The sequence below is a fragment of the Lissotriton vulgaris genome, chromosome 7, assembly GCF_964263255.1.
Source record: "Lissotriton vulgaris chromosome 7, aLisVul1.2, whole genome shotgun sequence".
NCBI lineage: Eukaryota > Metazoa > Chordata > Amphibia > Caudata > Salamandridae > Lissotriton > Lissotriton vulgaris.
The window spans coordinates 838,181,227-838,203,557 of record NC_141695.1 but is presented as its reverse complement, the minus strand read 5'-3'; the positions used below and the strand labels follow the sequence as shown (position 1 = coordinate 838,203,557).

The following is a 22,331-nucleotide window of genomic DNA, read 5'->3' as shown; positions in this document are numbered from 1 at the left end:
TGAAAGCATCCAAGGAGCGAGCTGTGAAATGGATCCAAAATAAACGTGCTAAATTGAACTTCGTATGGCTGTGCTTCAAAGGGGCTTCCTGTGTTTGAATTTGATAGATATATATATATATATATATATATATATATATATATATATATATATATATATATTCGGACTGGTGTTGGGTCGCACAATAAATTGAAAAACCTGCACTATCTATGGGTCCTGCCTCGTCATTCAAGACACCAACTTGTTTATATATATATATACAGTATACAATGTCATGATAAAACACACACATAGTGTGAAGCCAATGCAGGAAAACATTTAGAATAAAACATTTCCCTTGAAAATATTATATATATATATATATATATATATATATATATATATAATATATATATATATATATATATATATATATATATATATATATAATATTTTCAAGGGAAATGTTTTATTCTAAATGTTTTCCTGCATTGGCTTCACACTATGTGTGTGTTTTATCATGACATTGTATACTGTATATATATCTTCTGTCATCGGTCCGTCCGTGTGCCTCGAAGGCACGGAAAAAAGGGCGGAACTGATGTCATCACGCCGGCATGGGCCTAATATGGTGTCGGTGACGTCAGCAGAGTCGCGCGCGATGCCGTGCCTCTATGACGTCGCCCACGTCGGCGCGAAGCTACGAAAGAATTTCCAAATGTTGCTGACGCAAGGGGGATATTCACAAGGTGAGGAATCCACAGGCAGATATTGTATCTACCAGAAAAAGCGTTACCGAAGGTAAGTAACTTGTTCATTTGGTAAAAAAAAGTATGCTTTTTCTGGTCACATGCACCACCTGCAAAATTAACCAGCTGATAATGCAGACGCCCAAAGTAAGGAGTGAGATCTTCCTACTCCTTGCTTATCCTGTGGTACACTGCTACTCCCATCTCTGCTGCTGTTCAGAAAGGACCTCAAGACCATATTGTTCCCCTTCTACCAGTCTTCCTCTCCCACCAACCCTATCTGCACACATTTAACTTCACCGCTAATTCCTGGGTTGCCCTCAAGCTGTCTACTTCTTGGCTCTGTTGTTCCACCACTTCCATACATATATGGTGTAACTCTTCACCTCTTGTATACGGCTACTCAGGCAGTGTCACCCTCACTTGTCTGCATGCATATGTCTGAACTAACTTTAGTGTGCCACTGATCTCAGCGCCCACAGGTTACTTCCCACGACAGAAGATGCACACTTTCACCCACAATGTGCACGCACATACATCCAGTACTTCCTACCAGTTTGAGATGACTGAATTTCAAGGTCTGCAATGAAAGAGTCTTGGCAGCATAGAATGAAGGTCCACTTATTGAACAGAAATCCAGTCTGTCTATCTGATGTCACAATAGGATTAAAGAAGTAAACGTCTATCAAACTGTTTTCTTACACATATCTATCCATTGATTTTTGTTTCTTTGAATCTTTTTATTAACAAAGCTCGAGAGACCATATCATAAAAAAACATCAGTTGCCATAATCAGAGAATCAGTGTCCTCATATTCTTGGATAGAGCAGGCACGCATGTACCCCCTGACGTCCCGCTTTTCTGCCACCCCTAGCCCTCTACCTTCTCCACGGCATCCACAACTTTTCCCGTTTTTTAACACACACCCTACTTTTGTACACTGTCTCCCCGACCCTCTGCCAACAATTGAGATCGTGTTTCCACTCCTCCACCTGCGGGGGTGTAGGTGCCCCCCAGCTTCTGCAAATATTGCGGTTTGCCACCCAGCCGACAAAGCCAGCCATAGACCCATGTATCTGGACGAGTCTGCATCGCCACAAATTATTCATAAAAGCCATTTTGGTTCTAATGGTACAGGCTCTCCCACAACCTCTGACATGACTTCCGTGACTTTCCTCCTGAATGTGGACACCTCAGGACATTCCCACAGTATGTGTATGAAGGTCCCTTCCTCCCTGCACCCCCTGACACACAGCGCAGACAGGGCCCGACATTTCTATCCATTGTTAAGTTTGTATTTCTATTAGCTTACTTTAAAAAGCATGGTATATGTATTTCATTTTGCTGTATTTGTTTTATTTTGTTCTTATTCATAGCTGAAAGCTGGAGATTTCCAAGCGCCTTTTTCAGATAAGGTGTGATTCATGGATGGTATTGATTTAATGTAGTTCTATTGTCCGGGATGGGTTGGTGTTGAGGCTTTTAAAGATGCAGGTCATATTGGGTTGTTTCAGAGTTAGGATCCCACAAAAAATAATCTGTTACTCCTATGTTTGTGTGACATTGGCCTTTTTTAATGTATATATGTATTTATTATTCACACAGGAGACAGTGAATAAGCTACTACAGCTCAATTTCAAAGATGATAAAATTCGAGGTAAGAATAATTTGGATCTTGTTCAGATGACCAAAGCAATGTCTCTGAATGCACGTGTAGCACGTTCTTTCAAATAACTCTCTTGCTCATATTTTATATGAATACTAAGATTTGATTTTGCAATTAAAAAAAAAAGTTTTTATAAACAGATTTTGTGTCCCGCGTCAAAAACAATGCAGAGCTCTGTAACCCAGAAGCCTTCTACCATAGTTTAAAATGCAGAATAATTGCATTGACATTTAGAATATACATGTCCACAAATAAATAAAAGCAATAGAATATATATAAACAATATAACTCCCCCCTCCCACTCATTGCACTTTTGCTGCTCTGCATCTTAAACACCACTCCAACACCCACTTTACCAAATGTAATGATCACTGAATCGTTGGTCCCTCACTCCACCACCTTGAACAATCAACCCGGAATCGAGGCATCCAAAGAGATCGGCTCAAGGTATAGCCCTCAATAGTTTGCCCATCGCCTCCGGTTCTTTGGATATTTTTGCGGGCAGCCCCTAGCCTTAAATATTGGAATCTCTAACCCCATACAGAAAACCAGGCCATTTTTCCATGCTGACAGAGAAGGCAGGACCACTGCTTTCGATTTCCGTGCAATATCTCTTTTAGCCAATGTGAGGCCCAACAACATTAAATGTTGTTTATAAATATTGCCCCCGATACCCTCCAATATATGTAAGATTTTTCAAATTTAATCTAAGTAGTCAACTGTATTTTTTTGGGAGGGGGCTAAGTGTATTTTTTGGAGAGGGGGGTAGCTTAAGGCTTGCTCTGTAAGGTTTCTTGGCCGTTTGGGAGAATCCTTTAGTGATGGGAACTCTTCTACCCAAGTTTATTTCAGAGGGATTTTTGTAGAACTCTCTTAACTGTCACTTAATGACCCTTTGATTTACTTGGACAGAGCACCAGCATCATCCCTATCTCACAGGTAAAGATTGAAAGAAATTATAGATTTATGTATACAAATGTGGGGGTGCAAGCTAAGACTGTGATGGTGGGGTGTTGTCTGGAACTCTTAGATGAGATGGAGTGGTTTCTGTGAGTTTTTAGGTCTCGCCTAGCGAATGCAGTGCATGCGCTGCTTCGCCTTGTTAGGTCTCGCCTAGCAAACGCAGCGCATGCGTTGCTTCGCCTTGGCAAGTCTATTGTTGTGGCTTTTCTTAGCGAAGGGAGACAAACCATGTGCGCGCACGGACAGACGATGTGCACGCGAATGGCGACTCCTCTCTGCAAGCAGGTAAGAAAAATGTTCACGAAGCAGACGAGCCACGGCGCACAGGCATTCCAAGGGCACCTGTTTCGAGCACTTCACTTTTCTCTTATCTGATGGGCCGTCACGCTCTTCTGTTTCCTCCCTCCCCTCGCAACTCTGCCAACCACCCCACTCTCTCTGCTGTTCCTCCCCCTCCCACCAGTGCTGTGTGGGGCGCAACGGTGACAACTTGTTTAAGCAAAGTAGCAGAAAGCGTTCTTTTAAACATTAATAAGTGCACACCAAACTTGAGCATTGCAGAAAAACTCCAATGTCAACTGTTAATGGACAGACAACTTCACCAGCACGAATGCCTAGTTTCTTGGTAAAAAAGCACCAGAATAACCAGTGCGAACAGCCTGCAACATAGGATCTTTAAAAGTCACGCCCATTTTAATTTAACATGGTCATGAAATCGGGAGCTGTGGCAATTCTTGTTTTTCTCTGTCTTCATTCTCAACCCTCTGCCTCACAGAGACACTCTGTTTGTGCTGCAGGGCTTGGAAGCGGCTTCTCAGCACCGAGCACTATACAAAATACAAATACATAAATTGATAAAATGGAATTTTAATGTCTAAACAAAATTCTGCAGACGTGGATGCATAAGAAAGTAGAAGACAAAATTGACACCTTTCTCATGAGCGGTAAACACATGTAACCTACACTAGTGCAGTGAAAAACACAGTATCCTGGGAAGCACTATAGAACACTCCCATAAATTAAACTCTCTTTACAGCAGGAATGCACAGGCAGGAGGGTACGCCCAAGGGCAGAGTGGCCTCAGAAGAAGTTTGGGAAATTAATGCAATAAAAGCGCACGGAGCTTGCATCCAGTTCATGGTCTTCGACCCTTGTGCACAGCACCCTCCACTGCCCGGTTGTTCAGCACATGTCCTCTTCACTCCCGGCATGCACCGAGCAGTAGGGCCAGGAGATGTTTTATTGCTCTGGGCGAGGCCTCAGACACAGCTTTACTAGCCCTGGCACAAAAAAACCAATTTGAAGTCATGTTTCACCAAATACACTCGCACCCTCTTCAGGACGGAGGAAGCATCCAGGTGCGATTTACACAAGAGAGAGGCGTTCCCTGCATCCCTCTGCCGCGGCGTAACTAGGCGCTATGTGTCAGCGGCCATCAGCGTCTTCGGTAGCTGACACTGGGCTCCTCGGCAGGTCACAGACCACCCATCTCACCAAAGACCGACAGGGTTATGCAGCCTTGCTCTCAGAGGCCCTCGACAGTTCTGGTGGTAAGAGTGAGGCCCCTCTTTTGATGCCCGTGTCATCAGGGCGAACTGAGAACAGATGCCAGCTTATGTGCACGTCTGGGACGGGCCCACGTGGAAGCATAAAACATAACAACATGTCTCACAAAAACTTAAACTCCAAAATAATGGCTGCCAAACTCTCAGCCTTACATAATTAAAAACATAAACATCGACCGTTATCTAATTCCTAAATCCACATCCCTACATTAGGAGCGGGTTCGTTTCTTCATCTGACACCACTGCTCACCAAGCCCTTCCAGACCGGGGGGAGGGGAGGCTTATCCGTGGACTCATCAGGGGAATTCAAGCCGCTTTGGGCAGCGCTGGAGACAACTGTCCGAGATAGGCCTCCATTTTACCCTCCACGCGAAGTTTCTTTTACATTTTTTTCTTCACTCCTTTTCATTTGTTCGTTCCTTTCATTTTATAGTACATTATTCAACTCTCCCCTGTTTCTTCGTCTTCCTTCCTTTCATGTCTTTTCTCCTCATTCTTTCCTCTCCTTACCTGTATTTCTTTTATCTTCTCTTCCTCCCTTTTTTGCTTCCTTCGTAATTTACTTACCCTTTCCTCCTTTCTTCACCTTACTTTATACCTGTCCACTTTCTACCTTACTCCTTTCTTTCTCACTTCTTTCTTTCTTCACTCTTTTAATTTGTTTGTTTTCATTTGTTTGTTTTACCGCGGGTGCCATTTTGGGTGAGGGAGGTCGGCGTACTAGTCTCTCGCCAGCCCACTCAACCCAACCTACAAAAGCACCTAGACTGCCTCGCTCGTCGACTAAGGTAGTAGTCCCTGAGGCGGAAAGCCGGGGACTTAGGCTATTATTTTATCTCTACTGTCCTTTGTGCTGCTATAAAGAATTACATTTATGTGTCTGCACTACTAGCCCCTAAAAACGTAATTCTTTTAAAAAAACGTAATTTTTTAAAAACGATCCATTATTTTAATACTACTCACTGCTCCTATTCTTGGAGGGACAGGCTCATCCAGGCTGCCGATTTGGGGCTCCTGGACGCGAGATTTTACCGCGGGCGCCATTTTGGGTGAGGGAGGTCGGCGTGCTAGTCTCTCGCCAGCCCACTTAACCCAACCTATAAAATGCAACACCCCTTCCGAACGCGCAGCGGATGAGCGCAGCGGGCGCGCCGATGGCACGCCAGAGGCAAACCCGTCCGCGCCAGATTGATCCCAGGACCCAGCACTATCTCCTCCAGTGCCGCACACCCAGCTACATATGCAAGGGATGTTCTAGTCTGACTTAGACAGACCCCCCAGCTGAGCTGCTCCCATACACTCACAGTGTTGAATTCGTCCACACATTGTCCATCCTGTCCCTTCCAACTTCAGGGGCCCGACTACCATCTTCCCACATGGGCCCCAGTCAACATGGCCCTACTTAACTGCCGTTCGCTGCCCAAACACGCTTTAGAAATAAATATGCTGGTACAAGAACTCCGCCTAGAGGTCTTGTTTCTTACAGAGACATGGCTAACAGCTGATTGTAACCCAGATATTGCGCAAGCTCTGCCCCTGGGTTATTCGATACAGAGCCTCGACAGACCATCAGGGAAGGGTGGTGGAATGGCCTTGATATATCAAGACCACCTCTCCTGTCGTATCACCGACACCCCCATCTTGGATTGCGAAAATGCTCTGTTCTCGATCCAATTGTCCCCTGGGCATTCCCACTCAGGCCTCCAGGTATATAGACCCCCGGACCCCCAAGGGCGCTTTTCAAGCTCTCTTTTGGAAGCCGCTCTGACATTAGCCAGCACTTCTTCCAACTTTATCATCCTGGGTGATCTAAACCTTCATTTCGACAACCCCAATGATAAAGGAGCTTCAGAATTACTACTTGCTCTCGCAGTTTACCTACTCCACCTCCTTAGTGACCAACCCACTCATAAAATGGGTCATCTCTTAGACCCCCTATTCTCGAACATTCCCAATTTAAAGATTCAAAACCCGACACCTCTACCTTGGACAGACCATTTTTTAATCTGCTTCAGTTGGCACTTGCCAGCTTCATACCGACCAAAATTACCCTCCTCCTGCCTCGAGCGTCGCTGGTCGAAATTGGATACAGAGGAATGGAGGCACCTCTTGGAACGCTCTAAGCCACCTTACGATTCCCTCATCCACGCAGCAGACACCAAGTTCTCTGCTTGTATTGAAAATGCCCTCGACTTAACCCTTCCCAAGACCCCAGTCCGCATCGCTAGGGGTAAGCCGCGATTCCCATGGTTCAACCAGGAGCTCCGCTTACAAAAAAAACTATGCAAAAAACATGAAAGAGCTTGGAGGAAAGTACCCACCCCTAAAAAAAAAAAGACTGTAGATGCGCAATCCTTATCTATAAAAAAGCTCTTAAATCCGCTCAAGCAGCCTTCTTCGAGGAAAAAATTAGAACTTCCTCCAACCCAGCCAAATTGGGTCAGGTGGGGGAGGGACACCAGTCCATCCCCCACCTGACGACCCGTTTAAAGACCGTTGTAATGAATTCGCTCAATTCTTCAACGTAAAAATTCAAAATATATTAAAATCTCTTCCTTCCCTCACAGACAACACTTCCCCCGATCCTTTGCCCCTCTCCCAGTTGCAACCCGGCTCCGGTCTGAACGCCTTCTCTCCCGCCACAGAAGAGCACCTTCTCCCTATTTTTTCATCCATCAAAAGTGGTTCCCCACGTGACCCCCCCACCCCCCATATCCTTAAATCAGTCACACCAACTATTCTTCCACCTTTGGTCCAACTCATAAACACTTCCCTTACTCAAGGCATTGTGCCCCTAGGCTGGAAAAAGTCTATTGTAAAGCCCCTTTTGAAGAAGCCACATCTCGACCCAATAGATCTGAGTAATTACCGCCCCATCTCCCTTTTGCCCATAGTGAGTAAAACGGCTGAAAAATTTGTCAACAAGCAGCAGCTCGCAATCTATCTTGAAAACAACAACCTCCTTCACCCTTCCCAAACGGGCTTTCGCCCAGGTCAGGGCACGGAAACAGCCATAATGGCTGTCGTCGAAGAAACGCGCAAAATCTTGGCCTCAGGAGGATCAGTGGCAGTGATCCTCCTGGATCTAAGCGCGGCGTTCGACACCGTGAACCATCATATCCTGATCCATAGGCTAAGGGCATTAGGTATCTCAGGGCCGGCCCTAGCCTGGTTGGAATCCTTTCTCCACAACCGATCCTTCCAAATTTGGGAGGGATCCTCTAAATCTCACTCCACTCCCTTACCCTGTGGTGTTCCCCAGTGCTCTTCTTTGAGCCCTACCCTTTTTAATGCCTACATGTCACCTCTCCAGGAAATTGTGTCCCCTCATGGACTCAAGCTAGTGACGTTTGCGAACGACACGCAGCTTGTAGTATCTCTCAACCAACCTGACCGTTCCCCCGACAATCTCTACTCATGCCTGTGCGACATCTCTCGCTGGATGGACCGATCCCACCTTCGGCTCAACGCCGAGAAAACGGAGATCATGGTACTAGGTAACCCAGCCTACTTTAATCTAAACTCTCTGTGGCCTTCCTGTATGGGTCCAGCCCCGACCCCTAAACCTTCTATTAAAAGTCTAGGCTTATGGTTAGACCAGGACCTCTCGTTCACAACCCAAGCTAGGAAATCTGCCGGAGCATGCTACGGTATCCTCAGAACTACTCGCAAAAATCCTGCCTTTGCTTCCTCAAGACACTAGGAAACTCATCATCCAGAGTCTTTTAATATCCAGACTCGACTACGGTAATGCCCTTTATCTTGGCGGCCCAAAGAAAGTAATTGCCAAACTTCAGGGCGTACAGAACTCGGCAGCTAGGCTGCTAACAGGCACCACCCGTAGGAGCTCGGCAAAACCAGCCCTAAGGCTTCTCCACTGGCTCCCGGTGCAGGAGCGGGTCAACTTATAAAATCCTTCACAACAACGGCCCACCCATTCTCAAACATCTTATCGGACACCATTTTACTAAAAGAAACCTGCGCTCCGCTCATCTCCATCTGGCACATGTACCTAGGATCAAAACGGCCCGCTCAGGAGGTCGTCTTTTCTCTTTTATCGCTCCCAAACTGTGGAACTCTCCCCCTTACCCTGCGAGCGGAACCCAACCATCTAACGTTCCGCAAGGGTCTGAAAACTTGGCTCTTTCCCTGATCTTTCCTCCTCTGCCACTACCTTTGTTATCAGCGCTGGGACGCTCAAGGGCAGTCATGTGCTTTATAAATCCCTATTTCATTTCATTTCATTTGTTTATACCATTTTGCCATACTTTCAGCTCTTCCCCCTTCATTTCTGTCTACATTTCATCATTCTCTTCCTACTTCCTCTCTTCCTTAGTTGCTCATTTGCTTCATTTCTATTTTCCTTATCTATTCCATCTCCATTTTTCTACTCCTTCTATCTGCTTCCATTCCTTTCAGCCGTACTTCCTTCTTCCCCTTATTTTCTCTTTTAGATATTGTATTCCTTCGTTCACTTCCTTCGTTTCTACTGTTGTATTTATTGCGCCATCGGCCATTGCCATTCCTCACACCTATTGCATCTTCCCCCTCTATGCCATCCTTGCTTTCTTCTTCCTGCCCTATTAACCCTCCTTTTGTTCCTTTTCTTATTCCTTCCTCCGCTCCCTTGCTCATCTGCACTCCCCTTCCTATGCACTTTCCTTTCATGTTTAGTGTTCTTTTTTCTCCCTTCCCCACTCCCTTTCTTCCTTTCTTCCCTCCTTTCATTCTACACTCTTTCCTTTCTTCCCTTTGCGCACCTCCCTCTCCTTTCTTCCCTTTTCTTTCCTTTTGTCTTTTCTTCTGTCCTTTATACCTCCGTCCCTCCATCCGTTCTTCACTCTTTCAATCCATCACTTAGCTCACGCCTGCCCCCGCCCCTCCCTCCACGTACTCCTTTACCGCTTCCCTCGATGAAAGCCAGGGAGGGTGGCAGATGCCCTCTCAATGCACTATACCTTCTAATTGCTCACCTGAAGCGCTGCGAAGGCCCATTTTCCTGAGCCAAAAAAGACATCATTGCCTTGAAAGCAGTGAAAAGAGGCAATCTGTTGGCGCTATTGTTTGATTAATTATTGTGTTCCAGCCTGTGCCATGTGCCCTGCCCTGCCTGTTCAATGTCCCTCGCCGTTTCCAGGAAGTCTGGGAGGGCAGCTTTCCATGCGCGCGGCCTGCGTCTATTCTTAGGTAATGACTACCAGCCAATTTTGAGATTAAATGTGGCCGGATAATGCATGCCCTACTTATGGCAGCCGTGCGCCTGGCGTAACGTTGGAAGGGTGGCCATGATGCACAGACTATGAGATCTTAGGCAAAGGGTTCTCCTATGGGATTTTACGCAAAGGGGACTCTTATGGGATCTTAGGCAAAGGGTTCTCCTATGGAATCTTAGGCAAAGGAGCCTCCACTGGAATCTAAGGCCATGGGGTCCTCGTCTGGATTTAAGACTAACAGATCTACAATGGAATTTTCGGCAAACAGGTCTCCTATGGAATCTAAGGCAAAGCGGTCCTCATCAGAATCTTAGACCAACAGGTTTCCACTGAAACCTAAACACAGAGGCCTCCATCGGAATCATAGGCAAATGGGACTTCACCAAAACTTAAAGCTCAGGGATTTCCGTCGATTTTCACTCAAATCTAAGACCTACACTGGAATCCACGGCAAATAATTCTCTATTGAAATAATAGTCAAGGGGTGGTTCTACCCAAATGTAAGTAAAACGACTCTATCCTACCATTAGGCAAAGGCGCACTCTGTTGAAGCCTCAAGTCAAGGGGCTGCAGTGAAAATATAGCATGAAGAGGTCTCCAACAGAATTTGAGACCAGGGGTTTCTACTGAAATCTCCACCCCAATCTTAGCCAAACTGAAAAAAAAATGTACTTTACAATGCCAATAGCTCAAAATAATGTCATTGCGAGACCTATTGCATTGTAAATGCTTGTTTAACAATTGCTGTTGCGGTCCATTATTCATGAGATATTACGGCTGTAAGCTATGCCTCTAAGGCTGTGATTGTGAAAAAATCATGAGATGCCATCACTTAGTAGTGTATGACAAGATGTGGCTTGGAGCTGTGCATGAGATGCTAAGGCTGTGATTTATAGGGAAAAAAATGGTTCAGTGGGACTCTTAGTTTATGGTCAGTAAGGCTCAAACTCTTAATACTAATCATCATTTATTCGCCAACAGCAGGTATGGTTCGACATGTAAATTGAATCAAAAAAGGGCAGGCAGTGCAGTTCTCAAATGTGTGATATTGTGCAGTTCTTTTACAATGATACTGTGTTAGACCTGGCATCTTTTGACGTGTTTCCCTGTCTTTTTGCATTCTGACCTCCTGGTTTTGATGGTATGCTGGACTTCGTTTTAGCTGGTTTAGTGTCTTTGCGCACTTTTTCACTACTATTCAGTGCTAAAGTGCAAGTGGTCCTACTGTAAATTGTGTAATGATTGGGATATTTGATTTACAAGTAAGTCCCTAGTACAGTGCACTGTGTTTGTCCAGGGTCTGTAAATCAAATGCTACTAGTGGACTTGCAGCACTGTTGTGCCACCCACACAAGTAGCCTTTCAATTGTGTCTCAGACCTGCCAAAGCAGTGTCTGCGCTCAGGTTTTACTGCCATGTCTACCTGGCAAGTGCACATACTTGCCAGGCCTTAACCTTCCCTTTTCTTACATGTAAGACACCCCTAAGGTAGGGACAATGCACCACCTTTGGCAGAGTGCAGTGTATGTGAAAGGTAGGACATGGTGTGTTCTAGATGTCCTGACTGTGTATTTTGTTTTTTCTATTGAAAGGCTGTCTTGCCCATAAGCTATCATGGGAGCTGCACTGTAACATTTTACAAGCGTAACTTTCCATTGGGACATGGTGGAGAAATTGAGTTTTGGCTCCCTGAACTCAGAATTTAAATATATATCTTTCAGTAAATAAGATTTTTATATCGTGTGTATGAAAATGCCACTTTTAGAAAGTGCAGGTACAGACAGCTAGGCATGAACTCAATTAAACAAGAACTTTTACCAAATGATAGATAAAATCGTCTAAGTGTATCTGTTTGATGTGCACTTGGAGAGAGGGTACAGCCCACCCCGTACATAAAAGTGAAATTGAGCTCAGTCTGTGAATACTTTGCCTCCTAGTGCACTACACTGTGGCACTCAAAAATGTGTGCAAAATGTTATCCAAATAATCTGTTCATACAAATCTAATCATGAACATTACAACATACTAAATCAAATAACATTAAAACATGGTGTGCAAAAACGTATACAATGGTTGTTTGCCCCCCAAAAAATCTTTTTATTGAGCTGATTTTCAGTCTATCCAAATTTAGGAAATTTCAGAACATGGATTACAAAATTTCAGATGTGAGCTTTTTGTTGCAATACTCAGTTCTCAATGCATTTCAGGTGATTTGCTCTGCCTTCGTCAGGGGAAATCTACAATGCAAATCAGCATAAATGACTGTATTAATTGTAATGTAGTTATATAAAGACTAGGAATGCCAGTACGAGTGGAGGAAGTACGCAAGGACCCCATAAGAGAGATTGAAAACATTGAATGAGAAATATCATATAAAGATAAAAGGAGTAAACAACAACAACAGTAAGATTGACAGTACAAAAAAGAAACTAGAAATGCAAATAGCCAGCACCAGTACAGAGTCCGTCATGTGTGCGAGAGAAATGTAAATGTAAGAAGTGTCTTCTGGCAACCATCCCATAAATTGGTGCTTGTGCAAAACAACAATAGAAAATTTAACCATACCTCAGAAGCTCAGGTAAAGAAACAAGGTCAAAAGAACGCCGTCAGCAAACGGCGCGACAAGTAACAATTGGAGACGTTGAGTTTTTCAAGAACTATAGCCTAAATGAACTGGGCGGTGGTGTGACCAGGGCCAACAAGCGACCGTACTAGGACTATGCTGTCAAAAATATCTGAAACAAAACATATAGTATAAACCTAAACATGAAAATCTGGCAGAACACCCTGAACACAAAAAACGCAAGAAACAATGAATGTTCACCAGCATATAGAATGTCCTGTCAAAACGCCGGGACTGAAGATACATGACCCGCTGCAGAGGCTCACAAAAGTGTGCGAATGAGCCTGTGCTGGGGGAAATTAAGAAATAAAGACGTACACTGGGTAACATGCGAATAATGACTGAATAGTCTCACGAGCTAAGTCTAAACTGAAAACTGAAGATAAACTGCAGTTGAGAACCAGCCTACGCCGGCGGCAGAAATCAATATCAAGCGCACATTTAATTGGATCGGTTCAAATGCTGAGTGTGAACCGAAGTTGGACTGAAGTTAAACATCAGCCTTACTACCATACTGTCTTTGGCGAAATGGATAGCGTCCCGCTGCCACCGACCCACTATCTCTGAACCCAAGGAAGCGGCCAGTGAAGTAGCCCATTATAACAGCAAACGCCGCACCTGCATCGCGCATCCGAGGAGACTTCACAAACCCGTTGTTTAACAATCAAACACGAACCGCTGCCGACTGTACAGACTGAGCTCAATTTCACTTTTTCAGTAGGGGCTGGGCTGTAGGCCCTATCCAAGTGCGCACCAAACAGATACACTTAGAGGATTCTATCTATCATGTGGTAAACGTTCTTGTTTAATTGAGTGCACGCCTAGCTGTCTTTACCTACTAGATCCGTTTTTTCAGCCCAACACAACTACCATTACACCACAAAACATGTCCTTTGACGATATTGTACATATGACAGATAACAAAGCAACCACCAAAGTTTCTAGTGCCTCAGAAGCACAGGATATTTATGGTCTCATTAAAGAAGTATGCACATTTGGCACTACGCAAAGCCCTGTCACTTCACAACTCAAACAGTCAGAGTATTTGATAAGGAGGGAGATCAATCAACGCCTGCATGCAACAACACTGATACAGTACCACAAAATTAGAATTAAATTTGACTGCACTAATAAATGTGAATCAGTGTTTAAATGTTTTAAAAACAAAATTAGAACTTTTCCAACATGGGGCCATTTTGACCCTTGCATGAAAACTGTCCTTTGAACTGATGCCAGTTTGTGCGTATTGGCGTGCAGTATTGACTCAACATGTGGATGGAGAAGAGCAGTAGTAGCCTTTGCTTCACTCTCACTGATGGGGGCGAAGGTGTGCTATTCATTTATTGAGAGTTAGGCACTGGTGGTTTATGTAGGAGAGTAGGGTCTGCTTCCTATGGTCACCCCCACTTTTTACTATGATTCTCTGGTTTTTTGACTTTAGTGTGTCTGTGGGCCTGCTAATCAGACCCACAGCCCAGCTGTTCTCTCTTTAAATTGATACAATGTACTTTAGGTACATACCAGATTGGTTACTGGGGCACTCTTGTGAGCCCCTGTATAGTGTACCATAGGTACCCAGGGCATAGGTGTACCCTAGGCCTACCAGGGGCTGCAGCATGTATTGTGCCACAACTGGTTTGCCTTCCAAACTGACACCACAGGTCTGTTCACACAGCCTGGGTAAGGTGGTGTAATCACCCCTTACTTAGATATAGTATACCTATATCTGCCTTTATATATAGACACATATACACCTATAAGCCACTCCTATGGTAGGCCTCGGCAATCCTGGAGGCAGAGTGCTTGGTTAATGTGAGAGGCTGCCCTAGCATGAGCTGAGCCCCTCTGCAGCTTTCGGAACCATCTCCTTATAGCTGTTCTGATATAGCCATACCATATACTCTTAAGTCCACTATAATCCTCGCGGTTAATGCTAACTTGGTTTGACTTTATCAAAACATGTTGTGTAAGGTATCAAACACTTTGGAATACTACCCCCTCCCCCACCAATTCTGGCGGGCGGGGTAGCATTCCACTCTTCTGGAGGGAAAAGAAATGTAAGTTACTGCTTTACTCGGTTAAAGTTAAACAGAGCCTCAGCATCACAAAATGGATGCTGCTGCCACAGACACGAGTCTGACCTCCTGTTGCTGGGGGAAACTCCGGCAGGGGAGGTCTGGACAATAGGTTTCCCGTCCAGGGAGGTGCCAGCACCTCCCCAGACAGGGGTTTTGTGTATTGGAGCAGGGAGGGCAGCATTCATTGAATGCATCTAGACACTGCCTGGGGCACACAAGGTGCTCCATGCATAGCCCGGTTCAAACCAGTTCAACAGGTCCCTCCTATGGGTGGACCTGAGAAGGGGGTGGTTACACCCCTTTCCCTTTGTCCAGTTTCGCCCCAGCTCTGGCGCGAAACTGGACAAAGGGAAAGGGGTGTAACCACCCCCTTCTCAGGTCCACCCATAGGAGGGACCTAGTCAGGTAATCCAGCCCCCTTTCTTAGTATAAGTAGAGGAGCTGTGTCCCTGGGACTTTAGATTAACCTGGACGAATCGAAAGACATATCTTGGACCTTCCACATTCCATTCTGACTGGAAGACGGAAGACGTCTTCCTTGTGATCAAGAAGTGACCACCCTTTGCAAACGGGCACCAACAGCAATTTCGCCGGTCTGCAGTTTCAAGGCTCCCGTCGGAACCTGAAGACTCTGCAACTCAAGAACTGGACTTCCAGACTTCTCTGACCCCGATCCACATCCACAGCAAAGCTGAGACCCGTGGCGGACACGAGAGACGTGGGACCGGACATCTTGGACATCCTGCATTTCGCTACCTGCACTCCTTTCCTGAAGCCTCAGTAAGTTGTGCATTGGGGTACGAGAAGCCCCAGCCCCGAGCACCATTTGCACCGAAGCCCAGGCCCGTGGGGCCGCCTTTGCATTTGAGCTCGACGAGTCTTCCTGGTTCCTTGCCCGTTTGCTAGTGAGCCCCCTGAAGACGCCATCTTGAATTTACTTTGCTTTCATGGTTTCTCCAAGCTTGCTCCAGCTTCCCTGAAAAGGAGAAGTGCCACAGACCTTGTTGGTCTGCAACAGAGCCAATCTCGACATCCTGCGTGGCTTGCGGTTGCCAAGGCTTGTTGGGTCCAATCCGTATACCGACACCGCAGTCATCTAGATCCATCATGGGACAGTTCGAATCAAGCGCCTGGTCATCGCCGATGCCTCCTGGACCACGTGGCTGAAGAGACAAACTCACCTTCTTCACCATCAAGCACTCAACATCGCCTGCTACCTTCCTGGTCACTGGCTAGTGACCCAGACTCTGTCCCCTCTGCTTTCAGGTTCTTCACATCACCGATCCACCCGGACACTTTTCCTCTGGTCGCCTGCAGCACTTCTTTGCAGCTCTCCATAGAAAACGACGACGAAACCAGACACGAATAGACACCTATGCACCCGGCTTCCCTGGGTGAGGTAACATGAGTACTCTGGTGCTCCCATGGGTCTTGACTCTCGAAGTGTCCTAGTTTAAAAGGGTTCCATCCTAGTCCATCCGGAAGTGTCCTTGAATTGCATATTTGTAACTTCTTCGTTTCCCATAGAAACTCAATGGTAACCCACGTCTGTGTTTAGACACTGCACGCGTCTCCCGTGGGCCTCCTACTTCCTAACCTTTGGTTGATTAATGTAGCCCTAGCGATTCCACAGGCCCCAGGCCTGCTTTCTAACTCTCACGTGGTACTTATACCATTTTCTTAGTATATGGTTTGTGAGGCCCCTAGGGCATAACGTATACTGTGCAACTTATCGTGTATTAACTGTGTGAATTGTATTGTATTTTGACCTCTGACCTCATAAAGAGTGCAGAGGGGTTGTGTTTAGATTAAATACATATATATTTGATATATACCTTGTGTGGTGTCCTTTCATTCGGTATTCAAGGGATTATATATGGTAAAACAACTTGCTTAACTCGCCTACTTAAGTCTTAGCCTGAACACTGCTGGTTCATGCTACCACCAGGATAGCTTTCTATAAGGTTGACTTTACACCACCATCAATAAGGGTCGATTAGACTGGTGCAAGGTGCCCACTAGAACTAGTGGGCATCATATGCCAGGCTAACTTCTCACAATTTATTGTGCAGTATTGCTCTTCAAGCTTTACCTATGGGGAATACCCTTCATTGTGAGGTCTGATTATCGCCCTCTGACCTAAGCTTTCACTTGCAGGTCTTCCGATTTTATGTCACCAAGACTAAGAAGATGGACAGAGGACATAACAGATTTCAATTTTGTTGTACAATATTTTCCTGGGCTAAAGAATTACGCTGCTGACTGTCTAGATTGCCTGTTAAGAGTGAGAGTACTTTGGATGATGGATGTTATTTGGAACAAGGTCCGTAGAGGTGATAGGGTGGTTGTTTTTAAGGAGCAAATTGGCCATTCTAGCACATGGTGGCCATGGTGAGAGGCATTGGTGGCCAAGAATGGATCACAATGTTGAATCTGTTGCCAAAGAATGTTGTGTGCGCAAAATGACAAGAATAGAGTGGTACGATATGCTCCTTTGATGCCTGTGGCGATTCCGTCCCAGACTTGGATGAAAATGGGTCTTGATATTGCAGAACCATTTGATTTGTTAGCCCATCACGAGCGGTTTGTACTCTTGTTGGTAGATCACACATCAAAGTGGGTGTTGACTAGATGTGTGCCCCGGGTAGATGCAAGTGTGGTCATAGAGTTTTTGAGAGATGAATTTTCGTGTGAACTGCTAACTGATGATAGGGTACAGTATACTTCTCAAGAGATGGGTGAGTTTTTATCAGGATTGTCAGTAAAACATCTTAAGATGGTGTTGTATTCTCCACAAGCCAATAGACTGGTGGAACAAATTAACAGGTTGGTGAAAATTTGTGTTCAAAGGGCAGTGGACAGAAAGTCGTCATGGGCGCCTCATAACTCTCCCAATTGTGTTACTGGAGAGTCCCCTTTCTTCTATAAAGGCAGGCGATCATCCTCTAAACTTAATCCTGCATGCTTAAAGTTAGGTAGGATGAGAGGGAACACTACTACATTTTACCACGGTAATCTTTGTCAGAAGGCAGTCCTGTCAACAGAAGTATAAGTCCAGATATGATCCTAAGAATGCCTTGGAGTCTAACAAATGGTCTGTAGGTGACAACGAGTTGGTAGCGGGCCAGGATATAATAGGAAAGGAACATCAAAATCGTTGGTTCCCTTTCTGATTAGTGAAGTTATGAAGAATATGATGTCCCAGATTCTGGTGATGTGTTGAATATGCCTAGACTTGTGAGACGTTGTGAAGTGAGTACCCCTGTCAATCCTAATAGGAGATTGTTTGCCAAAAAGCGTGTGTCTGATTTGGATGGTGCAATGAGAAATGGCTGTCCAGGCTCTGGTAGACCTCTAAGGGAGTTCAGGAGGAGATCCTCATGGCAAAATGATTTACTGATGTAGTTGCGTGTGAGTGTGGTGCCCATGGTTCCATCTTTCCACCATATAGTGTCTGGGAATTCCCACTGCACTGTGGTTGAGGGAGGGTTGATGAAAATGTGTTTGACCAAGTACCCTTCACATGCTATTTGTTAGGGAAATCATCTGTCAGTGTTTGTGACATGCCAAAAAGTGAAAGTATTGTAAGTGTCACTTAGATATTTGTATGGTTTCACATGATCATTATCTAGGGAAACTATGAGTTCACTAGTTCCTCCACCAGTAGTTCTTTTATGACACGGGTTCAAACAGACAATCCAGACTCCACAGTTGCTTTCCTGTTTCACACCTTTTTGTTTTGTTTTACTTTGCACAATATGTTATGTATACTTGATCTACCTGTTTCTATTTTGTTGTATAATTTTTCATCACTGATCGTAAAGCGCTCTGATATCGGCAATGGTCTTGTTCGCGCTCTATAAAACTTTCTAAATAAAATAGTTGCTTGTTTAAATTTATTTTCTTGTTTTTCTTGTTACTATGCTTTGATATGGCATATTTTGTCATTCAGGGGAAACGATGTGTTATATGTATCTTGAGACATGGAATCTTAGGGTGGAACTGTAGGAGGTGTTGGGGTTCGAGAGAAGGGAGGAACGATCGTTATGGAGAGTTCGCTGTGGAAGGAGGCTGGGGCAGCTGGGTGTCCATTACGCTGAACGAGAATAAAATGCTGAACGAGAATAAACCTGTTAATTAACTTACTTGTTCAGGCATGTTCTTTCGACATAAGAGATGTTGCGCTCTGAGTTACTATCTCTGTCTCCTTTCTTTCTAGTCAGTAATGACGCTCTGATTCTGATGTCTGAGATGCTGAAAGTTTTCGTCCGAGGTAAGTTTTGTTTTCACTCTGGTTGGCGATCAACTGCCTGACATTGAATGAAATATACTAAGTCCCGGATGCCTCTATCCTGTAACTAATAAACAATTTTTTCACCAATTTGGCTACTCTTTGATCTACTGCTGTAGACGTATTTTCTCAGAAAGGGCCCATGGGACCGGGGATTCTGCTGCCTCTGTGCTTGGCCTGGCTGCTTGTTGGTGTGCCGCTTCTTTCGCTCCGCCTGTTCTCCATATGCACAGCCACTGGAATTATGTAGCAGAAGAAGGCAAAAATATGCGACAGGGTTGAGTAAATTATGCAGCTCATTTTGTGATTGTATTACTTCATTATTTTGTCATGTTTAGGTCTTGCCTGAGCGAGCTCCAATGCGCTGCTCTCCGAGGCTTTTAGTAAGGACTTCCAACTCGGACCACACGCTTGTGCGTGCTTTTTTTTGTTTGTTTTTTTTTGCTCACACCCTATTGGCCTTTGCGTGCGTCTTTCTAAGAAAGACAGCACACAACTTGCCAAAAGCGGGTGCATGTCCCGCCTTCTCTCTCCCCTGGCCTGGGGAGCGAGCAGCAGCCCCGCACTGTGCCTGCTGCATTCCTTAAATTCTTTGCATTCGTTGCGTGCGTGCAGCACTCGCGGGCTTTTTGTTTCTTTTCATCTAGCTCTTTGCAGGGCGCGCGCACTGCACTGCACAGGCAGGCACTGTGCATCCCTCTCCCACCGTTTTAATGTTATAAAGCAGAGCACGCCACCAGCGGCGAGGAATCTCTGCGAAACACGTAATTTGCATGTAGGCCCTGGCAGCTTTCAGACTGCATTAGAGGTGCATTTTGTCACAAAGAGAAAATGAGAAATAAGCCTGCCTTTCAAGAAATTCGAGATTATCCGAAAGAATGCGTTTTACAATCTGACATTATGGCAAGCTGGATAAAATGTGCAAGTCGGCCTCTTGCTGCATGTTATGCGCAGCCAATTCCTGGACACTATTGAGTGCTCTGCGGGGGTGAGGGGGCTCGCTCCCCAGGCTGCGAGAGCAGGATCTTCCTAGTGGCAGCATGTAACCAGACGCAGCTGCAGGGCTAGGTCTGCCGTCATCCCAGCTCTACTCCCTTCTTTAACACCTTCTTCGCCTCCACCCTCCCCTCAGCTTCCTCCCCTTTCCTCCTCTTCCCACTTTTCCTCTCTTCCTGTGCTGACTCAACCCGAAGGTGTTGCAGTGCTTGTGACTGTCCTGCTACACATTTGGAGCACTACTTGCTCCCTACAAACTCAACCCAAAGGTATTACTGTGCCTTACACTCAACCTAATCACTCTACAGGCTATTGTAGCGCCTTTAACCATCTCGGCACACATTACGAGCGCTGCAGCTCACTCTGCAGGCTCGTACAGCGCAAACTCAACCCACTGTGCCTTATACTGGGAAACATCCTTTTTGTGTGCAACCATTACAGCACGTAATGGTTACATTGTGGTTTTAACAACGCAAGTCATTACGTCGACTTGCACTGGAGGGTACTCCAGACTAAGGAATAGTGTGAATTACTATTTCAACACCTTCCCTACTGTACGTAGACTGGAGTTGGAATAGTAATTCACACTATTCCTAAATCCAGCGCCCTCCAACGCAAGTCGATGTAACGACTTGCATTGTCAAAACCGTGATGTAAAATACTGCGTTGTCCTGGTATGCATGGTATCAACATACATTCCTTACACTCAGCCTAATCACTCTACAGGCTATTTTTGCTTTATTTTTATTGACATGTTTTCCTTCTTTTAACCAAATGCAACAGGCCAGTATGCTAGCCTCTCCTTTTGGACAGATATGCTGTTTAACATAATGCATAACACCACGACCCAGTCAAAGATCCTGGGATCAGGAGGCCCCTCCTGCCCGACTCACTTTATTACACCTTCTAGTATCATTTGAACAGCACTGAACACACAAATTATTTTCTTTGCAGGACAGTTGTAGAAATTCACACAGGGTTTTGTGTGTTGTAGTGATTGCAATAATTAAACGAGTTAAAATAATATTTTATGAAAAGAACAAATCAAAGCTCTTCATTTTTCAACGTGATTATTATTGATATTGCAGAGCATGGTTTAGTCAGTCAACCTTTTGAAAATATTGTTTAGTCCTAAACCTTCAAGCTACAGAAGTGCACCTTTAATAACACAAGCATTTGCAATGCAATAGGTCTAACATTTGTTAGAGTTTAAGCTATTAGCATTGCAAATGACAATGCCTTTTATTTATGTTTCAAAAACAAACCGATAAATAAGACATTGTCACTTACAATGCCAATAGCTCAAACTCCTGTAAATGTGAGACCTATTGCATTGCAAATGCTTGTGTTTTAATTGTCAGGGCTGCATTAGACATGCAGGTCATGTGGCAAGGAGGACCTGGGAGTTTAAGTTCCGCTTGGGACAGGTCCTTCAAGATCTCTGAGCAGCCTGTGCTAGCTGGCGTTTCTGCGTTGGGACCCAGACTTGAAGTGTCAGGTAAGAAAATATTCTAAGATCTGTAATGTTTATGCTATGCAGAGTAAACTAGTGAAAGTGACTCATTTTGCACAAGTTTGTGGCTGTGCTTCTTCGGCACAGTTTTGAAACATTTGCCTGTAACAAACTTTCACTAATGCAAGTAGTTTTACTAGGTTGGAAAATTAAAATGAATTGAGGTTATGTTGCATATTATATGTGAAATGGATGCTTTCGCAGTTAATACACTATGCAAAGAACAAAAGCGCTTGAGTTGATTTTACTGCAGCGAAAGTATGCTTTTAAATAAAATGAATAGAAAAAAATGAGTGCTGCCCTTTCTTCGAGATGTGGGTCTCTTGAAACTGGCTAGTTAAGAAAAAGAGTTCAGGCAATTCAAACAAGTATTGGCATAGCCAATAGGTCTCGGACCTTAAAAGTATTTAATTATGCAGCACAATATCCTTGGTGCAGCATGAACTGTTGCATGGCTAAACACTTATAATGTCCCAAAGGCGACATCTATTGGCTATGCCAATGCTTGTTACACTTGTTAGCACTATCTGGGCATTAGTTGCACAACATTAGTACCAGTTTAACAATCAAATATAGCAATAAGCTACAGAAAGGTGATCTTTCCAAAGACGTTCCACTGCGCGGCAACATGTTTCGCTCTGTTTTTACTATATTTTGAACCATTTGAGCTAGACATTCTTTTTTGTTTTCATCTG

The 22,331-nt window shown here is 44.7% G+C and overlaps 1 protein-coding gene across 2 annotated transcripts in view; it reads left to right on the top strand.

Moving 5' to 3' along the window:
- Window positions 1-22,331, top strand: part of CENPX (centromere protein X) — a 109,004-nt gene that overhangs the window by 57,427 nt on the left and 29,246 nt on the right. For both annotated transcript variants that reach the window (XM_086931192.1, XM_086931193.1), the window contains exons 2-3: window positions 2,334-2,385; window positions 19,056-19,109. In XM_086931192.1, the coding sequence (XP_086787318.1) occupies window positions 2,334-2,385; window positions 19,056-19,109 (106 nt within the window). The remainder of the gene's footprint in view (window positions 1-2,333; window positions 2,386-19,055; window positions 19,110-22,331) is intronic.